The sequence below is a fragment of the Colletotrichum paranaense genome (genome assembly GCF_030867605.1).
Source record: "Colletotrichum paranaense strain IMI 384185 chromosome Unknown Scaffold_18.1, whole genome shotgun sequence".
NCBI classification, from domain to species: Eukaryota; Fungi; Ascomycota; class Sordariomycetes; order Glomerellales; family Glomerellaceae; genus Colletotrichum; species Colletotrichum paranaense.
In genome coordinates this window covers 437531-459208 of record NW_026848976.1, presented here as the reverse complement: position 1 = coordinate 459208, position 21678 = coordinate 437531, and the positions used below count along the sequence as shown (strand labels likewise).

Genomic DNA, 21678 nt, shown 5'->3' with positions numbered 1-21678 from the left:
GCACCCTACTACTACTGCTCCCTTAGCTTCTCCTTCTTATATCACCTACGCAGTGCTTCCCTACCCCTGCTCCAATTATCTGGTTCGTCATTGTCAAATCTACGTCTTCTCAGATCGGAGTGTTGTACTGAATCATCGTTTCTAAACGCTACCATCTCGTCACACACAACCTAAAGGCCCTACACCTCAACAAGGCACATTTCTATCCTTTCCCCCTTGACTGGGCCGCCATATAGCCCTCGACCCAGCTTTTCCCCAGACTCTTGAGGTCCTCTTTTACCTCGCCTTGTCGGTTTTGACCTCTTGTTCAGGTCAATCTCCCGTACTGACCTCGGTGCAGCACCAGCTGGTGTCCACTCTCGCTCTTCCCAAAAAGGCCATTGAGCATGTGCCATTGAGCTAACACCCGGAACGCCCGGCTGCAAATTGCGACTTTTATAACTCTTATACACCCCGCGATCCGGCACCTCGATTTCTCAGCACGTTTGACGGAGAACCTCATAATGGTAGCTATGTCTCAAAAAGAAGGCGTCAGTGAAAGGAGGAGGTCTCCGTCTCCGATCCTAGAAAAAGTCCCATCTGAAGATCCAGTGTATGGTGACGATGACCAAGATGGCGCCCAGTCCGTTATGCAACCCGCATTGAGTGTTGCTGCAACCCGACTCACTTTACCACAAACATCCAAAGCTGAAAAGGCTGCTGCATTGGAGAGAGAGAGGGAAAGGAAGTCGTCCGGACTCTTCCTGCCTGGTAATACGAGTAGTGACGATTCCGCTAGCTCGCCAGAATTAACGCCCTTCCCCGATGAGATTCCTACCACTTTCGAGACCGAGTCGGACACTCCCATCTCACCGGCGCCGCCTCGCAGACGGGAGTCTCAAAAGCTCCAAAAAGCTAGGCCAGCCCCAAAGGAAGACCTGCCTTCACCATGGCAGTCGAGTCCACGGAACATGATATTTGGTGGTGGGGACGGCGAAGCGCCCAAGACCGCCCTCGAATCCATATCTTTTGGTCAAACCAGACATAAACGCTCATCTTCCACGGGAGCTGATGCGCTAAAGAAGTTTTCGAATGCTTTTTCTTCGTTCCCGGCTCCTTCGGCAATCTTCAATTCTTTATCCTTCTTTACTGCCGCCGCAGAGAAGGTGGAGCCGAAATCGACGACGACGACGACGACCGAACAGCGGAAATTTCCCCTGGGCCAGAGTAGAAGGCCTTATAACAGCACAGCTGCCATGTCCAGCGGTGCCAACGGTCTTCCTCGTGCGCAGACGATGGCCAATGAAGCATCCGGTAATCGTCCGTCTGTATCATCTGGGAGACCTTCTACCACAAGGCCCCGTGTTTTGAGACGAGTTACATCCGATGATTCGCTGCTGTACCACTCGCTATCCCGCACATCCTCTATTGGGGATGACGATGGCAGGTTTGATCACGTCAGAGAAATGGCCAATGTGAGGATGAAGGCAATCAAAGACAGTCTGCCCGAAAGACCAACGTTCAAAATGCCAAGCCTACCCAAACTTGGATCGTCACTCAAACTCAACGAAGACGCAACGGGCAAGACAATCCCTGAAGCCCCAGCACCCAAAGTCGACAACGACGGACTGTCAACTCTAGACAGAGTGCTGGAGACGTTGACTGGGGATATAGTAATTCTGGGTGGTTACCGTGGTTCGATTCTACGATCAGCAGAGCCTCCGCACCACCAACTATGGGCTCCAGTCAAAATCGGACTCAACATGAGGAAGGCGGACTTGGAGGTTGGCCTTGACCCCGAAGACGAAGAGTCAATGGAAGAGCGCATCATCCCGTCAGGCATGCTCCAGAACATCGGCCCAATCGACATTTCTAGAAAGTTGTTCAAGAAGATTGCCGCTTGCGAAAACGTTCGGAAAGGAAAGCTACGTTTACATGATTATGGCTACGACTGGAGACTGAGCCCTCATCTACTATCACGTAAAATGGTTGAGTTCTTGGAAAAGCTGCCATGCAACCAGGCGGATTCGAAAGAGCCCAGAGGTGCTCTTGTTTTGGCCCACAGTCTCGGTGGTCTCATCACCCGCCACGTCGTCAACCAGAGACCGGATCTGTTCTCCGGAGTGGTCTACGTTGGTACACCTCAGCGGTGCATCAACGTCCTGGGGCCCCTAAGAGACGGCGACGCAGTCCTCCTCAATGAGAAGATCTTGACTGCGCAGGTCAACTTCTCACTCAGAACATCCTTCGTGTTTCTGCCCGATGACGGCTTCTGTTTCGTCAATAAGGACACGAAGGAAGAGTACAATATCGACTTTCACGACGTAAACGAATGGATCAAATATCGTCTCACACCATGTATTGAGCCTCCGCTACCTTCCCTAGTACCAAAGGAAAAGTCGACAACGTTCAGCTCTCTATTGTCGGTCCGCAGTCGCAGCTCAAGCGAGAAGAAACAAAACCATGTCTTGCCGCCATCAGTAACCGATGCGGCCCGGAGGGTAGAGCACGTCCGCGAAGGAGGCATCAACCCACAGATAGATGGCAACAAACCGTCGCCATTCACAAAGGGGGCATCTGGCATAACTACGCCCCCCAACCGCGCCAGAAACATTGCCTACCTCGAGCGTACCCTTGCCGAGGTCAAGAGATTCCGTCAAGAAACACAATTCGACCCAGCACTATCAGAGGCCAACGCGTACCCTCCTCTCGGTATCATCTACGGCAAGGAAGTCCCCACCGTGTACGCCGTCAAGGTCAGCAGCCGCGAGGCCATCTGCCATGCACAAGCCTACGACGACCTCATTTTCCGCGCCGGCGATGGCGTGGTTCTCGCGCGCGAGGCGCAGCTGCCAGAGGGGTACGAGCTGGTACGCGGTGGGCGTGTCAGCACCGAGCGCGGACACTTGACCATGCTCGGTGACATGCCCGCCGTCGGCAAGGCGTTGGAGGCTGTAATTCGGGGCCGAAGGAAGGGCATCGGCATGGGGAAAGTCGTAAAGGAACATGTTAGTAAGAAAGGGGGTGTCGCTAGAGCCTAGAAAGTTTTCGTCCGGCCCTTTCGAGTTTGCATCCGTACAGCGGATAGGGTTAAAAGCCGAATTGTAGTGGTTTCTTGAGCCTCACTTGACCGCCCGCAGAACCCAGGGCCGAGTTTTTGTATAGCTTGTAGAATAGAAGGTGCTACAAATTACAAACATACATATTATGACCCATCTTCCACAAGTCTTGTCAACACTGGTCGTGTTTGCTACTTCGCCATTGTACTAGATTAAATTGGGCTCCTCTTCCACAACTTGTGTAGCACATGTCATCTGCACATTCATAATGTACATACAAAATGTCCGATGCAAGGTTATTCTTGGCAATGCACCCTCCAATGCTCGCATGAGGGAGGGGAAAAAAGAAAAGGGGAAAAAAGTAGAGACAGAAGAAAAAAAGGCAGAGGCACAATGACGAACATCACACATATGCATCTGCCGGCGCGGCGGCCGCATGCAAAGGCAAAGTAAATCTATACATGAACTATTTTGTTTTGCTTTTGGATCGACGCTTATACGTATCCCGCGGGATTGCGCTTTCCTCGTGAGACATGCGAGATAAGAGCAGAGGAACCGAGCAAAATACACGGGATGAATAGGCAAGGTATACATACACATGTCATTCGGTTTTAAGAAAGAAGTTGCATGTGTCTCCTTCTGTATGGTGCAAAGATTTGAACACATTTTGCAAGTACCTATGTATGTGATTTTGCAGACTAACAAGTCATGCTTCAACCTAACCCCTTTCCCGTCGTGATGAGCGGAAGCACCCGCATGTATTGGAATCCCGCCCAGAGCCATGTAAGAACGCCATGAATCGCCAATTCTTTCAGAAAAGACTGAAAAACTCGAATTAATACTCGAAATCATCATCCACCGCAGGGCCCTTGCTCTTGGTCACGCTCTCCTGCTTGCGATACATCTCAGCCACCTGGCGACTGGACGTGGCCTCGTCGGCCTTCTTGTCGTCGCGCACTTTGATGAAGCGCGGGAATCGCAGACTGATTCCCTTTTCACCGCCGGGGTCGACACCTTCTTTGCACCCGGCCTTGTAGCGCGGGCTGAGCGTCAAATCGGCCGTCTTGACCTCCCAGACGTAACGAGGCTCGAACCACACGTCGGGCTGATGTTGCCCGCCCGAGGAATGTGCGTAAAACGGCTTTGGCCGGTCAATGACAATGTCCGAGAGCTGCTTGTGCAGTTCCTCGAGGACGGCCTCGGAGAATCCCGTGCCGATATTGCAGACGGTTTCATACGAATCAGACGACGGGTTGTAGCAGGCCAAGAGAAAGGCGCCGTAGACGGATGTACGCTTGCCTTTGCCGTAATATGCACCCAATACTACGAGATCAAGCGAGTCGCCGATGCCGCTTAAGTAATCCTTTTTGATCTAGAGATATGCAGTCAGCACGACAAATTATCGGCGCAGTGGACATCTCCAAGGGATCCAAGCGGCTTACCTTGAGCCAGTTTCGGCTCCTCTTGCTGGGCTCATACCCGCTCTCCGAGCCGTCCAACATCTTCACCATCAGACCTTCGCAAGACGCCTTGACACTCTCGTCGAGGAACACTTGGATCTGCTCCAACTCCTGTCCATCCATATGCGTAGCAAGGGCAAATTCACCCTCTACTGGCGCAAAGGCATTCAGCAGGAGCTCGCGACGCTCCCTGAGCGACTTCTCAACAATGGCCTCGCCGTTGAGATAAAGGAGATCGAAAGCAAAAACGCAGACCTTCACCTTGACATCTTCGATTCTAACATCCTTCTTCTTTCGCGTCATCAGCTGCTGGAAAGGAAGGACTTTTTTCTCGTCAACATCCCACGCAACTGTCTCACAGTCAAGGACGAAGCTCTTCGTATCCTCCTTGACCCAAGTGTGCAATTTGGTAAGGATATCGGGATACTTTTTGGAGAGATCTTCAGAGTTACGGGAAAAGATGGCAGCAACACCATTTGCCGCAGCGGTCGTAGCCCCTGGCAAAGATTGACTAATCTCCTCATCCGCGGATTTCGCAACGTAATGGATCTGCGCTCGTTCGCCGTCGTACTTGTATTCACATGTGAAGGTCTGGTCCTCGAAGCGGTCCAGAACTTCAGTGATAGCTTTCGTTGGTTTTGCCAACATTGGCTTCAGGGGCACGCCGGGCTTCAGCTTGCAATGCTCGCGCAAATGCATGATGCCGTGTTCTACCATGGCGGGGATGATGACATCGTAACTCGGAAGTTCACTAAACAAGATTAATACGAGGATATGGTTAATTGTGAGACCAAGCCACAAACCTGTAGACTGTCTTGAGAACGGCCTCAGCCTGTTCCACGTCTGTCGTCTTGGGTACCTGACCTTTGGCGTCGGCCTCGTGGAAGACCACAGCTTGAGCCAAAGACACCAGAACAGACCTCTCTGCCAGTCCCAATCGAAGTTTACCCTCGAGGAATCGGACAAGATACTTGGCTTCGCTGGGACCGCCTTTGTCCTTCGTGATATCCACCTTTCCGGAGGAATGGGAATCGGCTGCTGATAGTAACTTCTTGATGGCGTCAACCTTACGGCCCTGGGCACCATTGCCAGAAACAGTGGCGATGCCCATGAGACCCTTGTGAACTCCCCGTATCGTCAAAGCTTTGGGTTTGAACATGGTTGGCTGTGTTGATCTACTCTTGACGGCAACGAGGCCGAGATCTCCAATCTCCTTCTGGTCTTGCTTGATGACTGCGAGGCTTCGTCCCGTGGATTCACCAATGGACTTCATGATGAGCGACTCACCAATGCCCAGCTCAATGCCGGCATAGTCAGGAGCCAGCTTGTTGATCATGAGCAGAACAGTGGGAAGAAGATCGTCGGGGGTCAGACGCAGAACCTGTCGGAGGAATAGCGAACAGTGTGCCATAATCTCGAGCCGCTTGGTCGTGAGCTCGATCAGAGAAAAGGTGGTACAGAGCGCGGCATAGGGAACTGGTTCGCCCGCCTTCCAGTCGGGATATGGGTCCTTTGTTTGGGTCTTCAGTTTCATCTGCACCTTTTCCAAGGCCTTCTTCTTCTTCGCTGCTGTAGGCTTGGCCTCCTCTTCGTCGTCTTCAACTACGTCGTCTTCTGACGCAGACTCCGTTGCATCCTCCTTATCGTCCTCCACGACAGGTGTAGGAGACTTGGCGCTTTTCTTCGGTTGGGCAGTCTTGGATGCGTTTGCGGCCTTTACAGGCTTCTCTGTGCCGTTCTTTCTGGCCTGGGAGGTCTTTGGTGATTTTGATCGGGACTTGCTAGGAGCTTCGTCCATCACTTCATCTTCGTCCTCGTCCTCAATTACACGTTTGCGGCCTCTGCGCGGTCTCTTTGTGGCAGGCTCATCGTCCTCATCCTCTTCCACAATCTCATTCTTGACCTTCGGGCTCGATGCTTGTACGGCGGGACTCGGGCTTCTGGTACGTTTCCGCGGCTCTGTAGTAGACTCGTTATTCAATTGAAACAGGAGACGTCCATCGTATGAAATGACAACATACTGCTAGGAGATGCCCGTGTCTGAACGGCATCTTTATCTGCATCGACCTCCTCTTCGACCTCTTTCTTAACCTCCTTCTTCGGGGCTGTCTTGGTGGCGAAGCTCAGCTTGCTCTGCTGGGGTTCGGGCTTGGATCCTTTCGCTCCGAAGAACTTTCTGTAGAGCTCTGTCAGCAGACGTTCTTTGACACCACACGATGGCTAGAATTGGAAATAATTCCATTGCATCCGTGGTAGTCCTAGGAGCATTGTCCTTTCACACACCCCAACGTTGTCTGAGATGGCTTGACGTACCCCAGCGTCGCCTGCTTTGGCGCCATTGTGATGGCTGGTCGAGTGTAGACAGTGAAGAGTCGAAAGCTGGTATGAAACGCTGCCCCAAGTACGTTTCTTTGACCGATTGAACTGCTCAGAAGGCGGGGAAGAGCAGACATGAAGGTTGTAGGAGGACCCTGGGGAACCTCGACGCGCTTGGAGCAGAAGAATCGCGTTAAGAGCTCCTGCCTGGTGACGCGAAAAGGACCCGTAGCTGCACGGGCCCACAGAAACTTTCCAGGCAGCATGGGCAGGCACGGTAGGCACGGTAGGCAGCGACCTGGACCACCACTGCGCCGCTTCGGGAAAGTTTTCTGAACCACCCCGATTGGGCTTAATGCACTGGAAGAAGACTGCCCGTTGTCGGTCTATTGTAAGTGCGCCGTGCCGAGAGGAGCTTTTCAAATTTTATGAGGCATGAGCAATGTGCATGTCATATCACAGTGTGCTGGATGTCACAAAGAGGGACTAAGAATTTGTCGAACCAGGAGGATATCTGCAGACCCTGGCCATGTTCAGATTGTGACCACTTCACCCTCTCTAGCTAGTAGGTATTGTACAATAGGACAGAAAGGTTAGGAAACAATTATTCATCATGCGCAGGAATTTAGTTGAAGTAGTAGGTCTCATCAGGGGTGCGGCCGCGGATGAACTGGGGCTCGGTACCGGGGACGTAGATGTCCTCGTAGAGAATCTTGGGGGTGGTGTCGGGGACGGCCATGGCCTCAGCAGCGGCAACCTCCTCGTTGACGAAGCTGCGGGCCTCCTTGTCAATGGTCTTGAGCTCGTCCTCAGTGACAACCTCCCAGTCCATGATCTTCTGCTTGAGGCCGGCGATGGGGTCGTTGGTGGAACGCATGCGCTGGATCTCCTCACGAGTACGGTAGGTGGTACCAGGGTCGGACATGGAGTGACCACCGTAGCGGTAGGTAACGTACTCGAGGACGAGGGGTCCGTTCTCGGCAACAGCGTAGTCCTTTCCGTACTTGACGGCGGCCTTGACGGCGAGGACGTCCATGCCGTTGACCTTGAGACCAGGAATGTACTGCCCGCGCTTGTAGTAATCTGTGAGGGCTGATGAACGAGCAGCAGCGGTACCCATACCGTATTTGTTGTCTGGGGAAGTTCGTTAGCATGGCCGATGCGATGACCTTTCATAACGTTAAAAACTCACTCTCGCAGCCGAACAGGGCGGGCAAGTTCCAGAGCTTAGCCATGTTGAAAGCCTCGAAGACCTGGCCCTGGTTGCTGGCACCGTCACCGTACAGGATAACGGAGGCGTTCTTGCGACCAGTGTACTTGTGGGCGAAAGCCAGACCAGCACCGACGGGCACCTGTGCACCGACGATACCGTTGCCACCGTAGAAACCCTTGGTGAACATGTGCATGGAACCTCCCTTGCCGTACGCAATACCCTCGCGGCGGCCCAACAGCTCACCAATGATGGAGCGGACGGTACCGCCACGCATGTAGGCGAAGCCGTGGCAACGGTAAGCAGTGATCAAGTCATCCTCGCGGGTAAGAGCGTGCTCAATGCCGACAGCGACAGCCTCCTGACCGGTGGACAAGTGGCAGAAACCACGAATCTTCTTCTCCTTGTACAAGCGATCGGCGGCCATCTCGAGTTGTCTGCGCAAAGGGTGAGTAACAAAGCTAAAGCGAATACGTTTTCGCAGAGAGACAAATTTGTCCGTACCTGACAACAACCATATCCTTGTACATCTGCTTCAGTTCCTTCTTCGTGACATCGAGGGTGTACGGCGGGGGGTCGAGCTGGTAGGTCTCGAAGCTCTCATCGCTCAGGGTGATCTGGAAAGGCTCATCGTCGGACTAGAGTAGGGTTGCAGGTTAGCAGGATACAATTGAGCATGCCTCCATATCTAGGGGCGTTTTGTTGTCGCAGCATGTCCGGCGAATGTGGCGATGGGAAAAGAGCGCAAACTGACCTGGGGAACTCCCTTCTCCAAAGTTGCCGATGCAGCGTTGGTGGTGACGGACCGGGATGCAGCAGCAAAAGTGGCCGGGGCGCGAGTGCGCAGAGGCACTGCTCTGTTTAACCTGATCGCGCGGGAGAACATCGTGGGGGTGGTGATGATGGAGCCTCCGGACGATGAGGATGAGAAGGGTTCGGGGGAAGGAGGGTGATAACAAATTATTTGGTCGCTGGAGCTCCGAAAAATCGCGGCGTTGGTTGGGAAGGGAGCTGCTGCTTGTTGAAAACTACTAGTCCGTATGTGGCTAGCCTGCTTACACGTGACCTTGCCTCAACGGGATTTGCGAGGTGTGAACTTCGAGCGCGCTGTGACTTTGGCGGGCCTGGCTTCCAACGGTCGGTCATATTCTCGCACGGGTCCCATCGAGTTCGCATTCAGTGGACAGCGAGAGCGGCCTTCGGAGATAGCAGGGAAACAGAACCCAGCACTGGGTCCAATCGCCGCGAAAACCCAAACCCCTACCTTACTCTATCCGTAATAAGTTACCTTAATAAGAGCAGATTAGGACGAAATATGGCTTCCGATCGGAGGTACCTTAGTCACTAGGTACCTAGGAATGCCATTGAACTTGAATGAATGATGCCACAGGTTATCCAACTCAACGGGGGCATTTCCCCATCCTTCGCATATGCCATGTCCCGTGGTTGCAAGGAATGATATCAAAATCCACAATGGCAGCGGCTTTATACTTTGTCCATGTACGGATAGGCACAACAGAAAAGTACGTCAGATTAAGTACCTTACTCATCGCACATCAAACCGGAACTCCGTGCATCGAGCTCAAGCCTCAAGCCGCAAGTCCATCACACCTGTTCTGAGGCGGTATATAACTCTACAATACGCTACCTCGGGGTATATTAAAGGTCTGGCTTGGCTGACCGCATGCTCAAATTTGCTTGAGCTCGCATCCTGAAGTCTTAATCCTTCGATTGTCGCCAATTAAACCACTGAAATTGCATCCCCAATGCTGTCAAACCCATGCTGGCCATCCTTTGAAATGCACATGATGCTTCCTGACCAACTCCAAAAAAGACGACACTTTTATCTCTCAAGCTACCCCAATCTAGGATGGGGAGCTCGTGGGAAATGGCCGTTTCATGACGTGTGTGAATTCGTCAATCACCAAATAAACCGCAACGCCTCATTGATGCCATGGTAACGCAGTTGTTCGGTGCACCTGCGACCGAATCCGTATCGCCGTTCAAAGCCATTAGCTAGCCAAGCGGGAGGCTTCCATGTACGGCCGACTACATCTAGTCGTCATGGAAGAAAGTCTTGTTACCGCCCTGAAGTGGGGCTGTAGAAGGACCAGCGTCTCTCATGTCAACATCTTGACTTCCAGCAGCTTCTCGACTGGACCCAGCGACAGTGGGCTGCGTTTGTCTATAGTCGAGCTGCATGGCGCTCAAGGGTCGATTGGGCGCCTCCTGAAGGACTCGCTGTTGAAGAGAGAGTGGACGGTCGTAAAGAACATCTTCCGGAGGAGAGAAGGACCACACCTTAGTAATCTTGGTTAGCAACGAGAACCACCCAAATTTCCCAAAGAACGACAGCTTACCTCCATGACGGTACGGTTTTGTCGCAAAGCCAGAGCGACACACTTCTCATCTTCAAAAGCCACCCTCCAGACTGCCTCTCCTTGAGCAATGAGCTCTCTGACCAGGTGACCTGTTTTCAGATCCCAGATCTTGACCCGGCCGTCACTTCCACCACTGACGACCCTCGTATCATCAAACTGCAGGCTGGTCACGCTGTTATCGTGAGCCGCAAGCCGATGAATGGGGCACATCTTCTCCAGTGACCAAACTCGCACTGACCCATCTGAGCCGCCTGTAACGAGGGTGTCTCCACGCATCTGCAGCTGACCAACGAGGGAGGTGTGACCTTGCAGGATAGCCAGGCATTCACTGAAATTGGTTAGCATGCCAAAACAGAACGAAAACCTGTGGTATCCAGTGCACTTACGCTGTCCTGGGATCCCAGATGCGGACATTGGTGTCGAGACTGCCAGTGACAACTCTCTTGCCGTCAAAGGCAATGGCGTAGATCTGACTGAAGTGACCTTGGAGTGTCTGGATGCACCTGCCCTCAGATATGCTCCAGACCTTCGCCATGGTGTCGTAGCTGCCTGACACGACGATGTCTCCCTTGATCTCGAGGCATCGAACACTAGCGCCATGGCCGACAAGAACGTTTCTGCATAAACCGGTGCGAATATCCCATACTCGAAGCGTCGTATCGCGCGAGCCCGAAATCGCCGTGTTTGCATCAGACATCTTCAGACACCGAACCGTTGATGTATGTCCACGGAGCGTGTGGAGGCAAGCACTGGCAAAGTTAGTATATCTAAAGCTGCTGTACCGTTTCAAGTCAACATACCCTGTAGCCAAGTTCCATACCCGCACGTCACGATCGCACCCACCACTGACGAGAATGTCATCCCAAGGAACCATCGCCCAGACACCCATGACATGGCCCTGTAAAGTGCGTTGCTGATTGCCCTTGGTATCAAAGACGTGGATCTTGGCATTATCAAGGGCCACAATAATGTACTTGGGTGTCAAGTGCAAGCTCGTAACTACACCACCTTCCTGAGTGATGTTCCTAGTGGTGCTAGTGCCACCGGATCTCCAGGCAGCCTCGACGAGATATCGCTGCTTGAAGTGCGATTTATAAGACCTCATCTTGGGTCTTGAATTGCCGGTCCCATCAAGACTACGGGATCCAGAAGCATGAGCCGTCATAGGCAACGCACCTGGGAAACTGCTGCTGGCGTAGTCGTCTCCCCATAGAGGCTGGGCACCAGGTCGAGATCCGCTGCCCATCGATGAAGCAACTTCAGACAGGCGTCTGCCGTAGTCGTGCTTAACACAAAGGTTCTTCCACGTCATGTCATCACTCAACAAGTCTCTCCATCTCCGGGATACTTGCGAGGCACGGGCCAAGACCTTGGGGTCATCTATAAATGAGAGAATCTTGAGTAGATTAAGTCAGCAGAGCGAACCAATTGGGAATTTGGGACTTTCTTACGCGTAAACACAGCTCATCTGGAAGGCTCGTGAATGGATCCTTCTTGAGAAGAGGGCTGACGAACTGGTGAACGAAGCTCAGCTGTTGACTTGTGCACATGTTCAGAAGATCGGCCAGGAGGCGAGTACGGTGAGGGGCGCCAGAGTTCTTGAAGTGATGGCGCACTTTGGCAAGAAAGAAATCTTCGTCGTCGGCGGCATCGCTCCAGTCGAGTTGATGATGTGAGGGGCCTGGCGAGGCAGCTGGTGTGGGCGGGGGAGGTGGCGAGCCCGTCAACTGCTGATCGAAGTCTGCAGCAGGAGTAGTCATGCTGGGTGTGGGCGGTCCTCTGATGTGCCCCGGCCTTTGAGGCATCTTCTCGAGTCTGGTGCTGCTGGAACTGGATCCAGTGTTGAGCGTCATGTCGTCGCTGAGCATGCTCCCCCTTCTCTCAGAGAAACTTAGTGGTCTATTGTTGTAGCCTGCCATGATGATTTGTGATATGAAGCAATCGTATTTGGAATTATCGTCGACTGAGTATTCGTGGGTGAATAAGGCTTCGCCGAGAGGAGTTCCCTTGATGCGGTCGTCGAACGTAGGTGGACTCGGAGGCCGTTTCGTAGTATGCGGAGTCGTTACCGAGGGTTCATTTATAATCGAAAATCAGTGGACTCTCAGGAAATGACCAGGTCGGCGCGACAGCTCAGATGGGCAAGGAGAGAAGAAAAAAGTCCTGGTCAGTGTGAAGTCGACGCAATATCTGCCGAGTCTGTCGAGGCGAGGACTGTACGACAGCACGAGGGGGTGATGGCAAATCGTAGGCACGTTGGAAATCAATGCGCAAGTCTCACGGGCTCGAGCGACTCGGATGACGGCAATGACTCGGTTCGGCGACGATATTGGATATTGCGTGCGAATGCGTATGGGCAAGGCGGTGGGATGTCTCCCATGGGGAAGTGGCGGCGTCGGGTGGGAAACGTTGAAGGTGGTCAATCTCTAGATCGGAAGTCGACTTGGAACGATGGGAGGTTCTATTTGGCGGTGCCGCAGCGGTAGTGAATAGCGTACGTGCTGTATGTGTACGGAGTATGGGGCCAACGGGAGACGGGAAGCTTAACAATCGGAGGTGTCAAGCGGAAAGCGTGGGTCGTCTTGGACCTTGTAGTGGAATGCTCCAGGGCGACTCAATAGAAAGTGGATTGTTTGGTGGTATCGGAGGATTTCGCTTGATTGACGCCCAAATGCCTTTTGCAGCTCCCTGCAATGTAATGTCTCTCGCCTTTTTTTTTGTGGTTGTCGTTGTAGGGAGCGATGGTAAAGATGGGTAGGAGGGGGGAAGAAAGAGAGGAGAAGGGATGGGATTGGATTGGAGAGGAGAAATCCAGCTGCAGAGTGTTTGTAGGCCGGGATTGGGGATCTTGGGGAAGAGGGAGTGAAGGAGGAGAGGGACGAGATAGGCCCAGGCACTTTGAGGTAAGACAGACTGACTCTGAGCACGTCTACTCCGTACGCCTCTGCGAGAGAGTGTGTGTGGATGGGTGTGGGAGGGAGAGATGGGTGTGTGTTCCGGACAGGGAAGACAAGAGGAAGGAAATGGGTGAAAGAAGTTGGTACTTGGGGACCGTGACGAGCAAGACCAAAGAAAGGCAGAGCTGGTGCAGACGGAAGGAGAGATCGAGAGGAAGTCAAGGCTCAAGACGCTCAGCCAAGTTGAAAGGCACGGTACCTGGCTATGGGCAGGTAATAAACCAAGCTGGAAGCAATGTGACGGTGGAACGCACCTCAGAGGCGAAGGTGAAGGCGAAGGCGAAGGTGGAGGCGGTGGGTGGCCCTGGTTTTCGGGGGAAGGAAAGGATGGAGGATGCAGAGAGGACGGGACGGGAAGGGCAAGGGGGCGCGACGGGACCGCGCTATGAGCAGGTGCGCCGAAGAAGGCCTGGGCTCGAGACGATGTGGGTAGAAAAAAGGTAGGTACGCAGGTACGAGGTACAGCGCCTTCCACGGTTGTAGAGAGCATTTTGGGGAGGGATTGGAAGGAGCAGACCGCGGGACAAGGGCAGGTGCAAGTGCAAGTACCAGTGCCACCCAGGTCACGGTGCATTCGTCTTTCTTTGTCTTCTTTCACCACTTGGATACAACACGATAAACCCAAAGTTACAGCCTACTCTGTATACGGACCTGAGCGACGGGTTACTACTTTACTACTTGATTTGGTAGGTGGCACATAATGGATCCGGCATGCCAACCGCGAGAGAGCGAGAGAAACACAGACACACTATGGACGGAAGAGGGAGAGAAGAAGGGGCGGCGAAGAATGGATGGAAGGCGCATTGAAGCTGATTGATCTTGTCGAAGCCAGTCCTCACTAGGTAAGGTAGGTACTCAGGTAGGTAGGTACCTCGCCTTACCTTACCTACCTACCTTACCTACTTTACACCCGATCAGGGTACAAAGAGCTCTCTCGCCTTTTCGTACAAGACAAGTAAGTCCAACAACAATTCAATTTTTCGACTCGACATGTAGGTAGGTAATCAAGCAAGCCTCTAAGGAAGACGAGAGGGGGAGGAAACGTCATCTCATGTTGAATCACCTACACAAAGACAATGCCTACTCATTCTCACACCGCCTCCTTTCTTGCACCAACACGACTACCGTCAATATGGATTTCTCTCTCTTCAGACACCGACGCAGGCTCAGGCTCATGATTCCCAAACAAACCAGACTTTTATTCTGGGTCTTTCTCTAGCGTTGTTTCGTTCCGTGCTGTCCTCCTCTAAACTGACACCAACCCTCCTTTACAGCTCTGACACTTGACACTCGAGAGCCGGCCTGGTAATCTACTCAAAGCGCACATCGTCTACGATGGAAGGCACACCACCCCGGCACACCTCGTCCATGTACTACTACGAATAAACTACGGACACGCACACACACAACACTTTCACCCACCAGCGAAACCACTGCCAACTACACAAACGCACACGCTCGCTTTCTTGCCTAGGAATATCAACGTCGGCCGCTCGTCCTAGTCTATCTAGATATCGACATTTGGGGCAAGCCTGTCGTCACTTTTGTTACCTCCGGCTTTGGAATGACAGCCTTCAACGGGCTCTGAAAACGCTCTACAAACGAACAAGTAATGACGGTATGGGCAGTCTCGGCAACTATCAACTTTCTCTCGTAGGCCTTGGCGGTTGGCTTGCCGATTCTGTCAGCCCGTTATCGCCACGGAAGAGCTCGAATGCGGTCGTAAGGAAGCCAACAAACCCATTCCTTCGACACTGGTCGCGATCGGACATTTAAACGCTGTCACTACTTCCCCGACTTCCAAAGACCATTGTTGCTCGTACATACCTACGCATGACTGACTTTCGGGTCTATTGTCTTTTACAGGCTAACCAAGACCAGCTGACAGAGAGAGTCAAGAGCACGTCTCACATTCTTTGGAGTCGCCGCAAACAATAAACCACATCTCTCTGCCCTCCGGGGTGGCCTGCAGGGTCCGAGTTAGCGGCGCTTACATGCCACCAACTAGTGTCCACCTCGTCTGCACTTGGGAGGCACCGTAGTGGGTATTCGTGACGTCGATCGGTTCTTTCATGTCAAAGTCGCGAACGAGTCTGTCTTCACTCTACACAGGCCCGAGTCGTCCAGCGCACTCACTTATTGGCTTGCCAGGCGCTCCGTACCCTCTGCTCTTTCAAGTTCCCACACCTCTCTCTCAACCTGGGATGGGGCAGGCACAATGGCGCGATGGGGGAGTCACGGAGTCTGGCGTGTAAGCTGAAAAATGACTTCGCTGCGTCTTTCCCCGGTCTTGGAGGGCAGCCACAGCCGCCCTCCCATCTCTGAACCCTGAGAGTCGGCACTATTGTCTGGGATGTTGTCTTCCAAGGTCTTGCAGGAACAGCCAATTTCGCATATTCAGTGTTTCTTTGCAACTATCGACTCATAATTCCGCCCAGGTTCCACCGCAGCCATGCGCATGCGACGGCGCTCTGGCCTTTGGATAAGTGCCTTTTCGATTGGAAAAGAGACGACTTCTGGCCATTTCTCTGCTCGTTGTCGAACCCAATGACACAACAACACTACGAATACGGACACAACAACTCGTTGACGTTCGCGGACGGAGACTAGGCAGGTCGTTGCGACAGCGCACGAGACATGGTTGACTTGCCAGCAAGAGAACCCGCTAAACTACCTATGATACTCTCTGGTATTTCTTCGTGCCCTGTCAATCTGTCGGTTGAAACTATCAGGTTGCGCTTTACCAGCGGCAGCCAGCAACATGTTTTCCAGAGTTCAACCGCTTTCTCTTCCAATGGAAGAAGCGTGCTTGTGCCCGAGTCGAGTCGAGCCGAACTGCAGATCCTGGACGCTAAGCCTTCCTTCGGACAAGTACCTGTCGCTGCCGAATTGACCTCCCTACCTGTAAGGGAGCGTCCCTATTGTTGGTCCCGCGTTCCTCAAGCCTATCTCTCGATCCGACTAGCATGGTTGCGATACAATCAATACTGGGAACTTTTACCTCCATGTGTCCCATGGGGCCGAAAAGCAAATCTGCATCTGAACCATCCGCTGAATGCGACTGAGAAAAGTTGCAAAAAGAGTTGGCCAATGGTGAGCAGCAACTGCGCAGGCGGCAGCAACATTATCTACTCTCTACGCTGTAGAGGGCCATCCATTTGCGACACTGGCGGCTCAGATGCTTCAGATCTACCTCGATGTTACAGTGAAGGGGTGCAGTTATCCTCTTGCGCTCGGGCCCACTAGGGTTCACTCTCTCGAAACTCAAGTCCTCCTTGCTTCTCAAACATCGGATTGTTCGATAATGGGAGGACAGGCAATGTCAGCTTACTCATGGGATGATCTGGGCCTGAAGTAACGAACAACAAACCAGCAGATGCGTAGTGATCCAAATGCAGCGTTCAGCCTTGCAGATCTTTTCCTCGACGTTGACGCTGCGGACACCTCTCCTTCTTTCAACCTCGACTCGTCCTACTTACTACTTGAACAGTACGGATACTATTTGCTTCTTTCCGTCGCTGAGGGTTCTCCGCGCCCCGGCTCGGACAAGGACAAGCGAATGCGATGCCAAGGGCCGTCAATCCTTCTGAGCCAACCCAGTGACCAGGAGGCGGCGCCATGAGCGCCTCGCTGGAGCCAAGGTCGTCGTACGAACTTGAAACACCCCGACCAAAAACCTAGCTCAACTTTGGACGCTCGGTCGACAAGGGCTGCCCTGGCGCCCGTCGAGCCGGCCCCTCCCATCCTTGCGCCAGCAATACCTAGCAATAGCATAGCACACATAGGCCGCGCTCCTCGGCCCCGATCAACGGACCACCGGGTCAGTTCGAAAGGTTCAGATTGATTCCGAGCCACTCGACTCGGAACTGCAGCTTCTGGAACGCGTCGAAGCGAAATTTTGCGACTGCCATGCGTTCTATGGAGATTCGAAAGCGCTTCTGGACGATCTAATAGTACAGATTCCTAAAATACATCATCTGGACTTATTTCCTCCAGATTCAGATACGAACTCAAAGTTATGGAAGTCTACACAATTATCATCGTCATGTATCAGAAGGACCTGGCCCTATTGGTGCCACGATTTACTCGTACAACAAGTCCCGACATTACGCCTTTTTCTTTCTTTCTCGAGATACAAGAGACCCTTGTCAATCGCACAGGCAATCGCTCAGTGGTGATGTCCAAACTGGGTAAGAAGCGGCAGGAGCATGCCAGCAACTGTCGCAAAAGTATCACGCATCTGCGGCCTCTGCTGGCCCCTTTGTGTGCCATTTCCGTCGGAATAGCCGTTCATGCCGCCGTGTTCGTGCTTAGGAGAGCTGCCGTCTTCCTGCATGGCATGCATCGCAACAAACCTGGCAGGTCGTCAGTAGCTTTTCACGCTTCAACCGTGGGCTGTTGTCCAAACTTACAGAAACGTTCCTGCTGAGAAGAGCAGAAGCATACCCGTCCACCACTGACCAGATTCTCCCTCAAAATTTCCACCGCCCAAGATTCGAATGATGGCCCAGGTACTAAGAGCTCCAAAAGGGGCAGCGAGGCTGAAGACGATGAGATGTCCTCGCGCCGTTCGTTTGGACAACCCCTGCTTCAGAAGCACCGATGTCAGACCAAATGCTGCTGGCGCCTTGTGGACCATAATGGCGACGAATATTATAAGCCCCAACTTGGTGTTTGACGTGGACGTGGACGCGCCCATGGCAATGCCGTCCGCTGCGGCATGGATCACCAGACCGATGGTAGTTGCTAGGCTTCGAGATTGTTTTGGTGGAGGCGCAAGAGGCCCGAGGAAGCCTTCCGTTTCCTCGTCGCCAACGCTCGATGAACCACCAAGGTTATCCAGACTGACGTGACGCATCTGCGGCTCTGATCCGCTGCCGCCTGCTGCGTGACGGGGCAGCCTGTCGATGAGGTACATGAGAACGAAGCCGAGGATCATGGAAAGGCCGATGTAGAAGGTCGGTACCTCGTTCTCGTGCTTCGGCTCATCGTGATGAGGTTCGGGGCCGGGGGCGGCTGCCGGGGGTTGCTCGTGGCCATGCTCGTCCTGCTCCTCCCGACTGTGCAGCTTTGCAGTGTATTCCACATCACGGCCAATGGCATGAAGCTCTTCTTCAACAATCCGCACAGAGCTGACAGTGTCTGCCAACTGGGGTATTTCTCCTTCTGTCACCCATCGAATAGCGGGCCTCCCTTGCTTTCCAGCCGCATCCACCAAGCTCCTTTTGCTATGCGAGTGCCCGCCGGTGGTTGTGACAGCTTCGATACCTTCGGGTATGATGACAATCATAGATGTCCCGACCAATATACCGACTCCCACGCTTGATATCAATCGGAGTTGCGACTGTGTGAGGGTTATCGCGAGTGGTAGTGAGCCGGCGAAGAAGGACCTGGGAAATCGCGGGATACGTCGTCAGTTTTACGGAGGGTTCGGAAGGCTGGGGGGCAAGCATCGCCGTGTGCAACCTACGCCAAGGCCATGACCGTCTATCGCGAAGATGATTTGTTAGCTTTCTATTATGCATAGCTTTCTAAAGTCTACCGCCTGGCTAGGAGCTGAAGCTACCCAACGTCAAGGCAGGTAAGGTTGGTGTAAGAGAACAAGGGTACGTACGCTCAGCAAGAGCAGCAACAGTAGTCCTCCCATACTCGAGTAGAGAGCGTCGATCCGACTGCGATTCGGCGTGTGCGTAAATTGGAGAGGGACGGTTGAGAGGGAAGAGTAAGAAGAGAGAGTGGAAGAGGGTTGGTCGAGGCTTTGTTGGATCACGCCAGCATGTCTGAAGTTCCTCAATTGTCGATGGCAGCTCTGGCGCGGTTGCGATTGGCTGAGGTGGGAAATCGGCAGATGGCCAAAAAGATTGAGCTGTTCGAACTTCTGCCCTCGACTCTTTTCTTTGCCCTTTCCTTCTCTTTAGGTTAAATTTGAGAGCTAGGAGTGCACAGGGAGAATTATCGTCGAGGTTGGGGGAGCTGAGATGGCTCGCAATGGATGGCGCACCTACCGGGACAGCGGGCGCAACATCATTGGTCGCTAGACATTTCTATTGGCATTTCCAAGGTTCCTTGCTTGCTCGCTTTCTGTGACCCCCCTTGATGCCCTTGGAATTCCCCTCTACTGCGTACCTAGGCTCCAGGCGCCCCCCTTCTGGGCCTTGTCACCCCATGTCGCAATCCTGTGGGTCCTTCCCGTGGCTGCTTCCTGCTTCCTGCTGCTTGCTGCTTGCTCCTTCTGCGGCTGCTGTGAGGATAGACCAGAGCTAAGGCATTTTAGGTACTAGCGCTCCTCGAACCGATTGATCCAAGAGGGCTCGACTGTCGTGAGCCACTCAATCCAACTGCAGCGGGGCTCAATTAACTTACAGGCGCGTCTCGTCGCGACACTGCTTTAGACTGCGCGTTCCCCCCGAGGCTGATTTCGTCGCAAAAAAAGAAGCTCTCGATCGACCCTCGAGGACAACTTCGACAAACAAACAAAACCTCGAGCGCCTTTTATTGTAGCCGCGAGACGACGAATTTTTCATCGCAATACTTCCTTGTTCGCACAAGAAGGCCGCAGAATACTCACAGCATCGTCTCTCCCACCATACCTACATCGATACCATGGCTGAGACTGACGAGTGTATGAATCTCAACTTCCTCGTACCCCATCGTCGCAGCGATCACTGACACGCTGGATAGGGTCGGCCAACGCCACCGAATCACTGAACATCAGCTTGATCGCACCTGCTACCGGGGCTACAAAGACGATTGCCACATTCAACCCCAAGTTTACGTACTCCATCTTCGGCGATGATGAACGCATCTTTGGATACAAGGATCTCAAGATCAACCTGCGCTATCGCACGTTCGACATGCGCCCCAATGTTCAGATAACCTACGGCAAGCAGTTCCGGTCCGTTGGAGAGACTGAGGCGGCGGACGTCGATGCGACTTTGAAGGAGCACCTGCCGTTGGGTAAGTCACGCTGCTCTGTCGCGGACGAAGACATTTCGCTGACCATGAATCTATCGCAGTCGCCTTCCAGCCCGCACGCGAATTCAACACAAGCTCTCAGAGCCAACCCGCCGACTGGACTCCTCCCGGCAGCCTACACTCGAGCTTCGAGGGACCTGACGGAACGTACGAGGTGTGGAAGGGAAGCCTCGCGGACCCTGCTGTCCGTCAAATCGTCACCCGTGTCGAGATTATGGTTCCAATGTTCATCGAAGGTGGCTCGTACGTCTCTCGCGACCCGGAAAATGAGGAGGACCCGTGGAAGGTCCTCGAGGATGCCAATCGCTGGACTACATTCTTCCTGTACAGGAAGCAGACATCCCCAGAGACCTCCGACAAGCCTTCCTACACCTTTGTCGGTTACTCAACCATTTACAAATTCTTCTGTTTTCGGCCGCCGACGCCGCCGTCATCCGAGTGGGATCTGCCGAAGGAGGAGTTTAACCTGCTGGAGGAGCTGCCCTGCCGATCTCGTCTGTCGCAGTTCTTGATCTTGCCGCCTTTCCAGGGCAAGGGCATCGGTGCCCGCCTCTACAAGACCATCTTCGAGCATTACTACAACAACCCACAGACCCTGGAGCTGACTGTGGAGGATCCCAACGAGGCTTTCGATGACATGCGCGACTTGGCTGATATCACCTTCCTGCGGGCACTGCCAGAGTTCAGCAAGGTGAAGATCAATACGAGCATTGCTATCCCTAGCCCTCCCAGCGGCACCGTACCCAAGGACCTAGTGGACCAGGAGCTTCTTAGAGAGCTTCGTCAAAAGACCAAGATCGTCGAGCGTCAGTTCAAGCGCCTGATTGAGATTCAGACCATGTCACAGCTTCCCGAGTCTGTCCGGGTAGGATTCGGCGATGAGAAGAAGCCGACACCTACCAAGCAGGACAAGCATCAGTACCGTCTGTGGCAGCTGTTTGTGAAGCAGCGCCTGTACAGGCAGAATGCCGATGTGCTCGGTCAACTGGACCAGTCTGAGCGGTCAGAGAAGCTCAACGAGGCCCTGGTCAGCGTCGAGCTCGAGTACGCCAGAATTCTTGACTGGCACGCTCGTTGGGTGAAGAACATGGCTGCTTCCTCCGCCGAGGACTCGGGCAGCAAGCGTAAGTCTGTGGATGACGGCGAGGAGCAAGGTGCGGCCAAGAAGGTCAGAGTTGAGAGCGCCTAGCGTGCTGCATTTCTCCCGTTGAGGCCTAAAAGGACGCGAGGATGGACCGGTTAGGATATGGAGTTCAAGGGTGGTCTTGGAGTGTATTTTCCCTCTCTTTGCAATTCTACGCGCTGGCTACGGCGGCTACGGCCCGGGTTGATACCACATAA

The 21678-nt window shown here is 53.3% G+C and overlaps 6 protein-coding genes across 6 annotated transcripts; 2 read left to right on the top strand and 4 right to left on the bottom strand.

The window, feature by feature from the left end:
* Positions 1–503: 503 nt before the first annotated feature.
* CPAR01_15206 (uncharacterized protein) lies at positions 504–3020 on the top strand (the record flags this gene model as incomplete). The annotated part of the gene is made up of 1 exon (XM_060499455.1): positions 504–3020. The coding sequence occupies one exon, from the start codon at positions 504–506 to the stop codon at positions 3018–3020; it is 2517 nt and encodes an 838-aa protein (XP_060341887.1).
* Positions 3021–3873: 853 nt separating this feature from the next.
* On the bottom strand, positions 3874–7080 carry CPAR01_15205 (DNA ligase I; the record flags this gene model as incomplete). The annotated part of the gene is made up of 5 exons (XM_060499454.1): positions 3874–4410; positions 4481–5249; positions 5302–6457; positions 6520–6674; positions 6812–7080. The coding sequence occupies 5 exons, from the start codon at positions 7078–7080 to the stop codon at positions 3874–3876; spliced, it is 2886 nt and encodes a 961-aa protein (XP_060341886.1).
* A 359-nt stretch (positions 7081–7439) lies between these two features.
* On the bottom strand, positions 7440–8910 carry CPAR01_15204 (pyruvate dehydrogenase E1 component; the record flags this gene model as incomplete). Its single annotated transcript, XM_060499453.1, has 4 exons — positions 7440–7948; positions 8007–8461; positions 8529–8662; positions 8779–8910. The coding sequence occupies 4 exons, from the start codon at positions 8908–8910 to the stop codon at positions 7440–7442; spliced, it is 1230 nt and encodes a 409-aa protein (XP_060341885.1).
* A 1169-nt stretch (positions 8911–10079) lies between these two features.
* On the bottom strand, positions 10080–12438 carry CPAR01_15203 (WD domain-containing protein; the record flags this gene model as incomplete). Its single annotated transcript, XM_060499452.1, has 5 exons — positions 10080–10325; positions 10385–10733; positions 10792–11154; positions 11206–11801; positions 11857–12438. Coding segments are annotated over 5 exons (2136 nt in total), but the record flags the coding sequence as incomplete, so codon positions are not given.
* Positions 12439–17530: 5092 nt separating this feature from the next.
* On the bottom strand, positions 17531–18652 carry CPAR01_15202 (ZIP Zinc transporter; the record flags this gene model as incomplete). The annotated part of the gene is made up of 2 exons (XM_060499451.1): positions 17531–17717; positions 17775–18652. The coding sequence occupies 2 exons, from the start codon at positions 18650–18652 to the stop codon at positions 17531–17533; spliced, it is 1065 nt and encodes a 354-aa protein (XP_060341883.1).
* Positions 18653–19965: 1313 nt separating this feature from the next.
* On the top strand, positions 19966–21526 carry CPAR01_15201 (histone acetyl transferase HAT1; the record flags this gene model as incomplete). The annotated part of the gene is made up of 3 exons (XM_060499450.1): positions 19966–19984; positions 20044–20319; positions 20379–21526. The coding sequence occupies 3 exons, from the start codon at positions 19966–19968 to the stop codon at positions 21524–21526; spliced, it is 1443 nt and encodes a 480-aa protein (XP_060341882.1).
* Positions 21527–21678: the final 152 nt, after the last annotated feature.